General features: G+C 38.2%; 1 protein-coding gene across 2 annotated transcripts; it reads left to right on the forward strand.

The window, feature by feature from the left end:
* Window positions 1-378: 378 nt before the first annotated feature.
* On the forward strand, window positions 379-14,893 carry pld2 (phospholipase D2). 2 transcript variants are annotated; one of them, XM_077505231.1, is made up of 24 exons: window positions 387-832; window positions 2,988-3,149; window positions 3,234-3,361; window positions 4,100-4,242; window positions 4,364-4,457; window positions 5,150-5,215; window positions 5,370-5,428; window positions 5,530-5,775; window positions 5,852-5,995; window positions 6,084-6,167; window positions 6,259-6,337; window positions 7,176-7,286; window positions 7,368-7,577; window positions 7,663-7,807; window positions 7,881-7,999; window positions 8,466-8,579; window positions 9,455-9,559; window positions 9,924-10,012; window positions 10,904-11,017; window positions 11,105-11,151; window positions 11,417-11,551; window positions 11,685-11,838; window positions 11,968-12,085; window positions 12,591-14,893. In XM_077505231.1, exons 2-24 carry the CDS (start codon window positions 3,014-3,016, stop codon window positions 12,813-12,815), a joined length of 2,865 nt encoding a protein of 954 aa, XP_077361357.1. In that variant the 5' UTR covers window positions 387-832; window positions 2,988-3,013; the 3' UTR covers window positions 12,816-14,893. The 2 variants fall into 2 exon arrangements, 1 of the variants encoding a protein (XP_077361357.1); XR_013279794.1 differs by lacking the exons at window positions 11,968-12,085; window positions 12,591-14,893 and adding an exon at window positions 11,272-11,345 and having other exon boundaries at window positions 379-832; window positions 11,685-11,829.
* Window positions 14,894-15,467: the final 574 nt, after the last annotated feature.

Below are 15,467 nucleotides of genomic sequence, written 5' to 3' on the forward strand. Positions count from 1 at the left end.
GCCTCTATGTGGTCATAAATACAACTACATCAAGTTGTCCCACGCACGTTTCCCTCTTTAGGCTTTCCACAAGAGGATTTCCGACCATTTTTTTTTAATTTTTATTTTTGTATATTTAGCTCCTTTTCCACAGCACTCAGAAGCTGCCCTAAATTGTGTTTCAGGTGGTTAACAGCAACAATCGAGCTTTCATCCACCAAAGAACGTAGTAAGCCATGTTGGGGTTGGTTTGTTTTGAGTTCAAAGTTTCAGGTGGAGTCTAGTCTGACCACCTCCGAAATCTCGTGATACTTTGCGTGATTCGCGTCGCCACAAGCCGCACCTTTGCGTTATCTTGCGTCACAGATCACACATTCCTCTCCTCGGGATACGCGTGACAGCCTGCTCCAGACTAGTTGCGGCTTGCCTGGAACGACTGTCTAAAAAATTTTTTTTTCTGTCGGTAGACCATTTTCCTCATCAGATACACACATTTAATCCTCGTGGTTACGCCACAACAACGTAAAATTGTGGTTGGTGCAAGCATGACACAGCTGGTTGAAAACGTAAAGCTCGAAACACTGTTATCCTCCCGAACCAAGCTGTCGCTCGCTTGTGACAAAGCTTGTTTGGAAACTCCTCTTCCTCCCTTGTCCTCCTCTCCCTGCGGTAATGTCCTTATGGACGCCAAATGGGAGGGGACTAAAGTGTACATCCCGTGTACGTGGGGAGCGAGTGTAGAAGAAGTCTTGAATGAAACGCTGGTGATAAGATGGCACGGTTAAGTTGAGGTCGTCGTGGATGTTTAGGAGCCGAGTATGGTGAACTGCTGCTGTTTCCTTTTGAGCTGAGAGTGAGTATGAAAGGCGACGTCACTCCTGGGCCTGAGCTCGATGCTTAACTACATCGCTATGTCGCGTAACTGGCAGTGAAATCTTCACATTTGACTGTTAAGTGAATTCTTGTGGAAATACGACTGATTATTTTGTCGGCCTCAGTCTCTGTCGCCCGTTTCTTAAATGCATTGACTTTCTTAATTCGGGAATGTGGCGCTGTCGAAAATGTAGATGGGTGGAGACGGCGTACAGATTTGGGCATTTTCAAGTTCAGCGGCAACTATATCATATTTTTACCAACAAAATAAGGAAGGGTTTACCCCCTAACAGTCTGCAAAGAGTGGAGTTGAGTTATAATTAATGGAGGAACTTCCACCAACTTATTATTCGCCGACTAATGCATTAGGTACACTTGCACAGTGAAATGTTTTTGTTGCAATGCACTGCACTCTTTGGAAGAACTGAACAATTTTCAAAAATATACTAATTGCGATTTTTCCCCTCCCCCGCTCAAGATCCGCTTCCCATGTTTGTTTGTTTGGTTTAAACACAAGCAGTAAATGAATATGTATTGCAGTAATCTATGTATGGTTTGGTCTTAGTTTAGCTAAATTTATGCTCAAATAAAGGCAAATGAACCATGAATTAATATGAAAGAGAGTTAGATATCTATTTCAGTTAAAGTTGTTAATTTACTAAACATTTGACTTGCAGTTTTATTATAATAAATAAGAACACTCCACAACAATAATGCAAAGTTGCAAACCAGTCTGGCTTTATCACTTCAACTTTTCATGTTTCATGTAATAATTATATGTAAACATGTGACTGCAGTTTTTCAGCACTGAACTTATCGAGACACACTAAATAAATAAATAAATAAATACAAATAAAACATAATGACTAACCAAAATTAAGCATTTTCCCTTAAATTGCAGGCTTTGCCATTTGAAAATTGCATTTTACTATATTGTGATGATTTGATATTAAGTTTATTATTCAGCACTATTTACAGTAATATTAACCTTAATAACCTTTCAGGAATGGACCTTCTGTGTTGTTTTTTGTTATGAACACTTGAGCCTAGGATGCTGCACTATTTTTAAGTTGGTCAGGTGGTGGTACTTGAAAATCTGAGTATTTTTTCAAGATGATATTTGGACCACTGCTTTAGATGACGTTAAGCAAAGTCCCCAAGATGGTTTGAATTATGCCACTAACTCCAAACAAGTACCTTTATATATTCCAACCAACCAACATGGCACTCACATTTGACACTTTATTATGGATGCACAACACGTCAACAAGCAAACTCGTTCAAACGGGTTTAGAAAGGTGTTTTTTTTTTTTTTTTTTTTTGGTTTTGTTTTTTGCCACTGAGTGTGAAATGCCAAAATCCACCATAAGTATTTATCCTATTACATAATGAATGGTATTTAATTCACACTGACCAATGTTCTAGTTGGTAAATTTGTGAGTACAACGAAACAGTGTCGGAAAATTTGTTGTTTTCTTGCTAATCATTCATGGCTCTCCCCTACCTCACTTTCTCTCTCTCTCTTTTTTTTTTTTTCCACTCACATACACATTGGCCCTCCCTTCCCTTTGCCTGTTTCCCAGGAAACATTCAAAGACACCCTCCCACACATACACACGTAGGCCGACACAAATTATACAAAAGCGTTCACACTCATTCACTCTGACTGCTAGTTGCATCCTGTCCTTTTTTTAAACCTCAACACTGATGACCTCTCTGGGACCTTGCTGAACTCCAATGACCTCTTGCGTGATCATGTTCTCCTTCAAAATTACATTTTCCTCACAAAATTCCGTTTGTACATATGGCACTGTACTTCCATAGGTAAAACATTGCATTGTCTGTGGTGCAGATAAGCTTCTTTATCTTATTTTGTCAAACAGTGGACATTTCTCTTGGTGCCTGTTAGTTAACCTGTAAAACCAGCTCATGTTGAAGTTGACATGTGCAACTTTTAAGCTTTGGCAAACTATAGAGATCGATCATACGTCTTAATCTTGATGCAAAATAAAAATTCCTCGTTGAAACCTTTTGCAGTTTTGTCACAAAGGTCTCTGTCTATTACAGAACTTATTGTGCATATGTCTGAACCCTTGACAATGGGTGCTAAATTCTTTTCACACTTGCCTTTACAGCTGTGTAGCTGGTGCTTGCAACCACAATGGCCGCCACTCCAGAGAATGATGTTGAGTCACCCTCTCAGGCCTCTGCAGCCCAAGTCCTTGATAAAAGACGCTTCTCTCATGACCTTCGTATTTTGGATCAAGACGAGATTGACAGTCTCTTATCCACCACTGGTAAGAAATACCTGATAGTATTGAGTGTCTAATTGCAACAAATGAACTACAATATTAAATTGTATTTCTACTTTTTCAAAACAGAGGGGCGTCCTTTTCGTGTGATACATCATCTTCCAGAATTAAAGGAAGAAGGCATACCTTTTTTGATACCTGGCGTTCCTCTCACATGTAGAGTGGATAATACGGAGAGATACACGACTCGCTCTAAGGTACAGTGAATGTGTTATTTATTCTGACCGTCACTGTGATGTTTTATCAAAATTGTTTACTGTATTTCCTAAAAAAAAAAAAAAGAAGAAAAAAGTGGCTGGGCGTATTAATTGACTCAACTACAGCTTTTACATTACGACATTCCTTTAAGGAAATTTTTATTTATTAACTTTATTATTTTTATTTATTAACAATTTTTATGTTCCATTTTTTAAAAGATATTTATTGTTATACAGTATGTGTTTATGTGATGATAATTTCATTTAATGTTAAATCAACTTTCAGCTCCACAGCGAGTGACTTGCATGATTTGTTTGATACAATTTTTACACTGGATGCCCTTCCTTGATGCAAGTAACACATTTAACAACAAAAAATAAATAAATAATTTAATTAATATGTATTACAAAATGATTTGTTAAAAATACCAATGTTTATTGGTGTTAAGTGAGGAAATAGAGTTTACCTTCTTATCTTAATCCATTTACTTATCTAATATTGAAGCAGTCGCATATTCAACCAATCCCTATTCTACTCATGCTATATTAATTTCTAGGGATGGGTGGAGTATTCGATACCAGAAATTAGAAAAATAGAAAATTGTCATTAATTTCCTGCATTTTTAAAGAAAAATACATTTTTTTTTCTTTAAAATATTCTGACTTTTTTTTCATACTGTACTGGTCTGCAGAAAAAGTGGTATTGAACATCCCTATTAATTCCTTTAATTTCTCTAGGTCCATGTCGGCACCCTGTACACAGTGATACTGACTCATGGCCAATTCCACTGGACGGTGAAGAGGAAGTATAAGAACTTCCAGGAGTTGCATCGAGACCTTTACAACCATCGGATGATGATTCACATTCTGCCTTTGGGAAAGTCAGCGCAACTGATTATGCAAATCAACTTTGACAGAGTTACAGCATAATTCAGAAAATGTCAGAAGGCTTTTTTTTGTGTGTGTGACGTTTTTGTGTGCGTATTCAAATGTGTCTTCCAGATTTGCAAAGGAAAGGCAACAGTTGAGGGCCATGTCTGAAGAAATGCCCAGCCTACGAGGGAATCAGCGGACCAGAATGACCTCCAGCAAAATGGTATTAGAAAAAAACAGGCGTATTCCATACACATGAGAGAGTAGGGGTGTGAATTGCCTAGTACCTGACGATTCGATTCGTATCACGATTCACAGGTCACGATTCGATTCGATACCGATTAATCCCGATATGAATTTATAAGTCGATTGTTGCGATTTTTTTTCATTCAAATTTAGAAAATACTAATCAGTAAGCTTGTAGAGTGTAAGATTTATATGAAAATGTATTATTTATTTATCTGAAATTTCAGTCTTATAGAGGTTGTAATCTGTTTCATGTTTGAACAGCATTAAAATAAAATATTAAGGCTTAATGTTCCATTCATATAACATTCTTCCATGCTCAAGGTGTGAATCCTAACCCGAAGTCAGACGTTTTGTTGAATATTTTTTTTATTTTTTTTATTTTTTAAGTTTAAAAATCGATTCACACACACAAAAAAAAAAAAAAAAAAAAAGGCAATGATGATAAGACGTTGAATCGGTAAGACTACCGAATGAACAATTCTGAGCTCTTTAAAAAAAAAAAACAAAAAAAAACGATTCAGCCGCCTATTGAATCGATTCGAGAATTGTGCGATGTACTATCGCGATATATCGCCGAATCGATTTTTTTTAACACCCCTACTAGAGAGACAGTGTTATTCTCTCTATACAAATTGTTCACTTTATTTTTCTACTTCTCTGGGGCAGAAATACCTTGAAGAGTATCTGAATGGTCTGTTGGAGAACACGTTCTGTAGGAATGACCACAGCATGGTAAAAGCTTAAAAACAAAAAACATGCAGTATAATCATGTGATGTTGACTAACTCATTGGAATGTTTTTTTCTTCTTCTTCTTCTTCTTCTTCTTCTTCTTCTTCTTCTTCTTCTTCTTCTTCTACTTCTTCTTTTTTATTTTGTACCCTCAAGCTGGAGTTCCTCTCAGTCAGTGCGCTCTCCTTCATCCCAGATCTTGGGCCCAAAGGCTTGTAAGCATCAGTGTCCTGAGACGACTGTATTTGCGCGTTAGTGATGGACATGGAACTGGCTAAGTGCATGTTATTGATTTACTCGACATGTCTTACTACAGGGAAGGGCCCATCTTCAAAAGGTCAGGAGGTCACCGCATTCAAGGTTTGAACTGCATCGGTCATCATCAGTTCTGCTACCGCTGGTCACGGCGCTGGCTGGTGGTGAAAGATTCTTTCTTGATGTACATGAACCGAGACCAAGGAAACATCAACTTCGTTTTGCTGTTCGACCCCGAGTTCAAAGTGAAAGTGGGCCGTGCTTACACAGACACTAAACATGGAGTATGCATCGAGAACTTCACTCGGTAAATTTGCCGGATAGAGTGATCATCCTTTTGTCTCTGGTAATGTTGTGACATGTTTCCCACTTGCTGGTTTCAGGAATCTGGTCATCAAATGCAGTAGCTATAGACAAGCACACTGGTGGAGTCATGAAATTAACCGGCTAGCTGAAACCTGCCATTTCCTCAAAGTCCAACGCTTCGATGGATTTGCTCCTCCACGGGACAACACACTAACTAAATGGTAGCGTGTGTAATTTGCCTTGAGTGGATTGTCTTTAGGCGGTCATCTGAACGTGAATATCGTTTGTGGGGAATTGTTTTTGTTGAAGGTATGTAAATGGGAGCGACTACTTTGCCGACCTTGCTGATGCACTCGAGCAAGCAAAAGAGGAAATCTTTATCACAGACTGGTGGTACGTGCTTGGATTTTTTGATGAAGAGAGTTTTGCTTTTTGAGGTGATTACATAGTATTATTTACAGTATAATATTTTTAATAATATCAGGCTCAGCCCTGAAGTGTTCCTGAAGAGACCAGCGACTGATAACGTCTGGCGCTTGGATGAAATACTCAAACGCAAAGCTGTGGGTATTGTTTAATTATATTTTGTCTTTATTTCTCATAAACTATAACTATGAAATAATTCTTTTTTTTTCATCATTTTTTGATTACTCTAACAACAAATGTTGTGAGGGGAAGTCAACCCGGAAATTGTATTTACCATAATGTGTTCTATGTGCCCCCATTTGTTTAAACACAGCTTTCTCATTAGTGTTTTGTTTGTGGAACTAAGCTGCAGTCGGCGGCCATTTTGCCACTTGCTGTCGACTGAAAATGACATCACAGTTGCTCAGATAACGACCAATCACGGCTCACCTGTTTTCTGAGTTTGGTCATGTGATGTACTCATGCTGAGCCGCGATTGGTTGTTGCTGAGCCTTGAAAAACTGTGATGCCATTTTCATTTGACAATGGCAAAATGGTCGCCCCCTGAGATGGAAAAGAACGAGTGGATTTTGCTGCTTAATTCATGTTCAACAAAGGCAATATTAATTACAATGTCATGTTTAGAATAGTGGTGCTGCATAGAACGTATTATTGTAAAAAAAAAAAATATTTGGGTTGACTTCCACTTTAATGCTCTAATAGTAAAATGTGATAAATCCATCATCCATATCTGCTGACAGCTGCTAATATTTGCATTGGTATCTAGTCTTCAGTTAATTTCTGTCTGGGTTTTTATTTATTTATTTGCAATTTTGGGCAGGTTGGATTTTATTTATTTATTTATTATTAGTAGTATTATTATTAGTATTATTATTAATTTATTTTTCCTTTTGGACATGTATGTATTTATTTACTTTTTGCTACATTTCTGAACATTTGCACATTTTCTATCCAAATTGAATTCCCCCGCTGCAGGAGCAAGGGGTTAAAGTGTGTGTTATGCTTTACAAAGAGGTGGAGCTTGCGCTTGGCATCAATAGCGAGCACAGTAAGAGGACTCTCATGGATATGCACCCAAACATCAAGGTCTTTTATCTCTTGACCCAATATTATAAATAAGAGCTTAAAACTAGTTTTTAATGCACATTTTTTTCCCCACTTCAACAGGTCATGAGACATCCTGACCATGTGTCATCTGTGGTGTTCCTTTGGGCTCACCATGAAAAGATGGTGGCAATTGACCAAACTGTAGCCTTTGTTGGGGGAATCGACCTGGCATTTGGGAGGTGGGACGACAGCCAGTACAGGCTAGTTGACCTTGACTCGACAGACACTGCTGAAAAGGTGATAGCGACGGAGCCACAAGGAGCAACAGATGTAAGAATGTGTCAAGTCATCTTTTGAGCATGACGCTTGCGGTATGTCTCACTTGCTGGTCGCACTAACTGATCACGTTCACCAGGAGAATGGTACGGCAGGTCCAAAATCATCTGATAATCAAACACAGGACATTGTGGACCTGACGGGCAACATCAAACTGTGGCTTGGCAAAGACTACAGCAACTTCATTAGGAAAGACTGGGTCCAGCTGGACAGACCATTTGAAGGTGTAGCTCCAAACTAAATGTATACATGTCTCTCCGGAACTAAAACAAAAAATGGTTGTTTTTATATTTTCAGATAACATCGACCGTACTCGAGTTCCTCGCATGCCGTGGCGCGATCTGTCAGCAGCGCTTCATGGCAGAGCAGCCAGGGATGTGGCTCGTCATTTTATCCAGCGTTGGAATTTCGCCAAGGTCAAATTAAGGAAAAGTTTGAGATGCTAGCAAATGTTGATATCACGTCAAGGTTCGTTCAAAGTCGCAGCGTTTCCTAAATGTTCCTAAAAATCCTTTAAACAGTCTTTATGGTTCTCTAAACAATCTTAATGTTTTTTCTTGTCACATGTTCAACATTTCCTTGCGACAAGGAAGACTATTAAGACTACTTAGAGAACTATTAAGATTGTTTAGGAAACACTGTGACCTTGAACGAATGCTGATGTGAAATTAACATTCATTAGTGTCGCAAATATTCACCCCCTCAGTGAGTTTAGGGAGTGTTTTCAAGACGGTGACTGTGGTTCACAATGTTAACAATAAAGCATGGTACATCATTAGCATAATTGTTTTATTACAATTTTACAGTACACATAACAACGTTAGGATGTTGATTTTAAGAGGAAGGTCAACATGACCTGCCTTTTTTGTTTTGTCTTTGTAGATCTTCAAAAACAAGTACAAGGACAATTTTTACCCCTACCTTCTCCCCAAATCTCATTGTTCTGCTGACACGCTGTCTTTCACTGTACCTGGGTCCAAGAAGGCCAAAGTGCAGGTATAGTATTTGCTCATTTTACAGTATATGATGCTGTAGTTTTATAGGACAGACAGACACAGTAATGCAAAAGCTAATACAGAGGTGCCTCTATTATGAAGGGGCTTTCCTTCCGTCCCCCTTTTTTTTTTATTTTTTTTTTTTATTTTTTTATTTTTTAAATTATACATGTGACTTTCCATCACTGCTGGGTTCAGTTGTTTTAGCATTGTGTTTCTTAAGCCCTCATAAATCCATACTTTATCCTTTGCATACATGGTCTTTAGCCAATGTGGTGAAGTTTGGTCCCACACTATTTTAGTGCTCTTACACCAGAGTTTTTTTTTTATATATATATATATATATATGTACAGTAAAATGTATGGCAGCTTCACTGGGGACGAGTGTTCAGCCTTTAATGAAACGTAATCAAGTTGAAGGAAGCCGGGGAAAACAAAAGCAGTACGATAGTCGATATGTTACATTTTCAACAGGATTTACTGTAGTTGTGGTTAACATTGACGTTGTATGATTCAAATTCGGCAGGTAGCAAATAAAAGAGCCTGTTGGCCATGTGTCAGTTACTTACTGTGTTGTGGGTGTTTGCCTGTAACTTGAACCGCATTATGCTGCAGCGTCCCTACAAGTATCGAGCACAGTTTTCGGGTCATGTTTCAACCGTTTTCAGGATTCAATAACCTAATAATTGCTTCCTTGTTTGTACACCTGCCATGACTAAATAACAACACTACAGTATAGTTCATGAGGTGCACTAACAGTTGACTGTTTTAATAATCTGGAAGAAAATGTGTGCCTTCTAGTAATTAGCAACACGTTTGGATCTCTTAACTGATATGTTTAAAGAAAGAAAAGATGATTATACATCATTTTCCCAGGTGTTGCGTTCTGCAGATCGTTGGTCAACTGGTACTTGTGAGAACTCGATCCTCAATGCCTACATCCATACCATTGAGAACAGCCAGCACTACATCTACATCGAGGTAACAAAGGAATGTCTTGTAAACAGTGACTGAACACATCGGAATGTGTGCCAGGTGTCATGAATGATTTGTTTACTTGTAGTCATGCACTGAACTAAAAAGGCATACAGCAGCATGCATTTCAGTATTCCTGTGACCGGTATGTAAAAGGTAAGATGGCGCCTGTGGATGTGGAAGTGTTTTGTGCTGGCTCACAACGCCACTTTGTTACTCTACTCATTAATTTCATGTTAGTGACAGACTGTGTGAGTCTAATCTTGACACGTCCCGAGTATGAATGCAACCCCACCTGCCAGCAAGCTACCAGTACCTGTTTTAGTCTTCGCCTCACACTGAGCCACCATCTGCTTTCCGCTGCCATTAGAACCAGTTCTTCATCAGCTGCGCCGATGGCAAGACAGTCTACAATGGAATCGGTGATGCCATTGTGAACCGAATCCTTCGTGCTTACAGGTCTGCCTGATGTAACACCTGTATTTTGATGTCAAACAAAGCATATATGAAAGCACGTTAAAAGGGAAGTCAACCTTAAATGAGAATGACAATATGTTGTATATGACCTCACTAGTCTAAACATGACATTCTAATAAGGGAAACAATCAGATTTTGATTTTGTGCACCTTTATTTTCTAACCTATGTGGGAAAATCTACTTGGAACCTAAAAGAAGCACAACTCTAACTACTAATAAACTAACTACTAATAAAACAAGAACTAAAATGGTAAAATAATCAAAGAAAACCAAACAGCAAAAGAAATGGTCTTAACCAAGGTCAGTGGTTTTCTGATCAAACCAACATGGGACGAACGTTTAACCTAATTTTTTCACAAAAAAAAAAAAAAATGGCCACCTCCTGAGATGGATAAAAAAAGAGCTGGATTTTGCTGCTTAACTTATCTTCAACAAACACAATATTAACCAGAATACCGCATTTAGACTAGTGGGGCTGCATGGAATATATTGTCAAGAAATTTTATTTTGGTTAACTTCCCCATGTAAAGGATATTTTTCAGTAAAGCAAACATGGATACATGCAATTTTAATCTTGTAAAAATTAGGGCGGCATGGCTCAGTGGTAGAGTGGTTGTCTCCCAACCAAGGAGGTTGTGGGTTCGATCATCATCATCCGTTGTGACCATGTCGAAGTGTCTTTGAGCAAGACACAGAATCCTAATTTCCTCCCAGTGGACATACATGGCAGCAGCTGACCACTGCTGAGTGAATGTAATAAAGTGCTTTGGGTAGCACATGGTGTAGAAAAAAAGCACTGTAGAAAAGAAGTTAATTTACCATTAATAAAAGATAATAGGAGAAACTTTTTTTTTTTTTTTTTAATTCCTACAGAGAGCAGAAGAAATATAGAGTGTTTGTGGTGATCCCGCTTTTACCCGGATTTGAGGGAGACATTAGTACCGGAGGAGGAAATGCGATCCAAGCCATTCTTCACTTCACTTACAGGTAAGAGCCTTTTGTTGTTTCTCATTTAGCTCATATTCTGTTGTCAGCTGGCTCACAGACAGATTTGCTTGATTCTTAATGCCACAGGACTATATGCCGGGGGGAACAGTCCATCCTGTCAAGACTCAGTGAAAGTGAGTGTTCTCATCTTCCTATGTCCCAATTTCTTCAATCCATCTCATATCATTCAACTGCACCTGTCCGCTTGTAACCTCTTTCTCTTTCTTTCTTTTGTGTTGCCCCTTTAAACGAAGGCACTGATCTTAGGAATCTACCCAGTCTGTCTCCATTTTCATTCTTCATCTGCTTGACATTCATTCTAAATACAGTATGTATTCAAGTGGGAATTTGTTTGAGCGTTCTATCAAAAAGTCAACGGGATTCTGTTGTGCTTCCCAGTGGAGGACAGGTGGACAGAGTTCATCACAGTCTGTGGCCTGAGAACAAAAGCGGAGCTCTCCCAGTCGCTCGTCACGGAGCTCATCTATGTTCACAGCAAGACCCTCATTGCAGATGACCGCTGCTATATAATTGGTCAGTCGCAGATTTACATCTAAATACTGTAATTGGATCACTAGAAACTGCCTAATTGCAAATGGATGCCGATATATGCTTTTATACTTTAAAAGGGAGAATACGCATCTCTCAGTAATTGCTTTGATCTCAGGATCAGCCAACATCAATGATCGCAGCATGCTTGGGAGCCGAGACAGTGAGCTGGCAGTGTTTGTGGAAGATGAAGAAAGGATCCCATCCATCATGGGAGGGGAGGAGTACCAAGCAGGACCTCTTACACTTGCTCTCCGCAAAGAGTGCTTCAGGTCAGGACACAATAGAATGTTCCTGTTTTATCTTAAACCCAATTACAATGTCCACTTTACAAATAACACCTGATGACAACATTTACATTTATTTCTTATTTCACTAGCCTGTTTTTGTCTTCCATTCAGTGTGCTTGTGGGAGCTGCTTCGGACCCCAGCATCAATATTGATGATCCAATCAGTGATGAGCTGTTCTTCTTGGTGTGGAACTCTGCTGCCAAACTCAATGCCACTATTTACAACAAGGTATCAATGAAACCACAGGTGTTTTATAATGAAAACGGTCTCGTGGACCTTTCAACCTGGGGTAGGACAAAATATTAATATTGTGATATTATTAATTTATCAATACACCAGCATCAAATATCAATTGTGGCACTGTGATTTTTATGAAGCGCTTAACTGTTTGTTTGTTTGTTTTTTTCATTTTAAGAAATATAAATTTATGAAACAAAAAAATAAAATAAAAATATTTTTTTTAAACTATTTTGTATTGAATCATTTAATGTTTAAAAAAATGTTTCAAAATAAAGTGTAATGGAGCAGCACAATGCTAAGTGAATTGAATAAAAAAATCTGGCTAATGCTGTTAAATTCTTTACATTCAGTGGGGTGAACGAGTGTTGACTTACAAGGATGCTCATGGAACGTAAATTGATACTGTCGGAATCATTTGAAAAATAAGTTGCATTGGATAATTCAATAATAATCACGTATCATTTAATTTTTTCACACTTCTTCTGGGGTCCAGGTCTTCTGCTGCCTACCCTGTAATTCTGTCCACAACTTGCAAGAGCTGAAGGATTACACCAGCAATGCGCGCCTGAGCGACACAGATCCCGAAAAATCCAGGGAGGAGCTCAAGGCAGTCCAAGGACTGCTGGTCCACTTCCCTTTAAAGTTCTTGTGTGAAGAGAACCTGCTGCCTCCGCTGGGCACCAGAGAGGGCATTGCCCCTGTCGGGCTGTGGACATAACTGCAGCACATCCCATTCAGATGATGAGGTAACCAGTTGCAGCTAACATTCTGTACAATAAAATTGATTCACAGTAAATGTCAGCAGCAGTAGCCATTCAATGTTGATGAAAGTCCAACTTCTTTGTTCTTATTGACTACTGAAATGTAGATTTTATGACACAATGTGACTGGCCAGTTTCTTTAGCATCTCTTTTACTATGTCCACAATTCATGATTTGGCTACACAAGTGTACTGTACATTTTTATTGGAGCAGTGTTTTTAGATGGTTGGGTTTTCCTTGTTTCTCTCTCTCTCTCCCTCTGAGGCTTCACCTCTCACTGCAGTGCCAGCAAAACTGTCAGAAAATGTGTGGTTGTTATGGTGATGGCTACAAAGAAATGGCAGACTATTTGTCGAGAAATAGACTGGGTGATGCAAGTGGGAATAAGATGTGTCCATTTATGCAAGTGCAATTTATTTCACGATATTTTTATTAAGATGTTTGCAGATTTACTGTTACTTCTTTTAAGGTACCATTGCCACTTCACTAAATTGTTGAAATTCATCTTGGACATGCCATCATCCACTCCACTTTGAGTAAGCGATGAAGCATAGATGTTTGAATTATTGAATCACTAGAATCAAATTTGAATTCCACAATTCTGTGCCTTTACATACTGTATGTTTACTTTGTATGTACAGTATTTGCATTACATTCATCATTAACACTGTACACTACTGAGTAGTCTTTGTAGTTTTAATAGTGTTGTCATATAACCACAAACCTGTTGCAATAGACATTTAGTATGTCACATTTAATTATATTTGTCTCATCTTGTAAAATGTATGATAATGGTTGGCCCAGCTTTTGAAAATATACACTGATTTACATCTTTTGTACTGTTTGTTAATAATGTCCATCCAGATGTGTCTGCAATTGAGCCTCTTGCTTGGCGACTTCTCACTGTAACTGTCAAGATTAAGTGGCCTATTATCATAATTTCCTAATTTAAATGTACAATATGTGTCTGGAAAAAAAGATGGCTATGTATATTTTTATTAAACTAAATGCTAAATTTGTGCTCGCAAATCTCAAATAGTGAGCAATATTGGATTGACTGCATCATGAAGTGCCTGAATCATGACCACCGTAGACACAAGTCAACATCCACGAGTGTCGTTCTTTGTGAAGCACCTCAGAAGTGCCAATCTTATTGGATACTAGGGGTGTTAAAAAAAAATCGATTCGGCGATATATCGCGATACTACTTCGCGCGATTCTCGAATCGATTCAATAAAAAAAAAATCGATTTTTTATTTTTTTACTTTTTATTTTTTTTAACGAGCTCAGAATTGTTCATTCGGTAGTCTTACCGATTCAACGTCTTATCATCATTGCCTTTTTTTTTTTTTTTTGTGTGTGTGTGTGTGTGTGTGTGTGAGAATCGATTTTTAAACTTCCATTTTTAATGGAAAAATATTCAACAAAACGTCTGACTTCGGGTTAGGATTCACACCTTGAGCATGGAAGAATGTTATATGAATGGAACATTAAGCCTTAATATTTTATTTTAATGCTGTTCAAACATGAAACAGATTACAACCTCTATAAGACTGAAATTTCAGATAAATAAATAATACATTTTCATATAAATCTTACACTCTACAAGCTTACTGATTAGTATTTTCTAAATTTGAATGAAAAAAAATCGCAACAATCGACTTATAAATTCGTATCGGGATTAATCGGTATCGAATCGAATCGTGACCTGTGAATCGTGATACGAATCGAATCGTCAGGTACTAGGCAATTCACACCCCTATTGGATACAATGTGTTTGGTTACATCTTCCTCATACATGGCTGTGATATAATGACAAGTGACCTTATAAGATATTCTCTATGATGATTATTTCATTGCACTAACCACGATTTTTCACTACCAGGTTTCACAAATGTATTACTACAGTGCATTTATTATGCTTCATGTATGTGCTGTAAAGCTCAACGTTTAGGTCATTCATTCCTAATGAATTGTGTCACTAATGCTCAGGGCTTGAGATGTTACTGTTTGACCTAATAAACCTGGATTGTAATTGTCTGTAAAAAATAAAAAATGGTGGTGGTGGTGGGGGGGGGGGGGGGGGGTGTTATTATCTCACAAAGCACACACACACAAAAAACACGCCTGAATTTTGGTACCCCGTAGTGTTTTTTTTTGTGAACAACCAAGTGATTCATGCATTATTCACAAACACAACAGATAGGCTTGCTTTAATTTCGAGAAACCAGGGGACTGATAGGGTGCCAGACAAAAATGACCAAATTGGCGGGGGGGAATAAATCAATAAAAAGACTGAAAATGATTAACTGTTATCTATTCCAGCAATTCCTAACCACTGTTGACATTAAGTGCATTGAAACTTTTAATAGTTTGTTAGGTGTCCCATGTGTAATTATGCAAATTTATGTGGTTCAGCATGGTTCAGTCAGTGACACTGTGATAGGCATGTTAATACTTTTCCACTACTTCCGCTTATTGTTTCAGTATTTTTGACTTTTTTGTTTGTGTGGTGGTGGTGGTGTGCTCTGATATTTTTATCATGCAAAGTATGTCCTGGCTCAATAAAGTTGGAAACCCTGTTGAAACGCAGTGATTAATAAACAGCT

Source organism: Festucalex cinctus, chromosome 18, assembly GCF_051991245.1.
Source record: "Festucalex cinctus isolate MCC-2025b chromosome 18, RoL_Fcin_1.0, whole genome shotgun sequence".
In the NCBI taxonomy this organism is placed as follows: Eukaryota; Metazoa; Chordata; class Actinopteri; order Syngnathiformes; family Syngnathidae; genus Festucalex; species Festucalex cinctus.

Excerpts from the sequence above, each read along its gene's own strand:
- pld2 (XM_077505231.1), top strand. The coding sequence starts at position 3,014 with ATGGCCGCCACTCCAGAGAATGATGTTGAGTCACCCTCTCAGGCCTCT. Across the intron at positions 6,168-6,258 it reads ATCTTTATCACAGACTGGTG|GCTCAGCCCTGAAGTGTTCC; the intron begins GTACGTGCTTGG and ends TAATAATATCAG. Across the intron at positions 11,839-11,967 it reads CTCCGCAAAGAGTGCTTCAG|TGTGCTTGTGGGAGCTGCTT; the intron begins GTCAGGACACAA and ends TCTTCCATTCAG.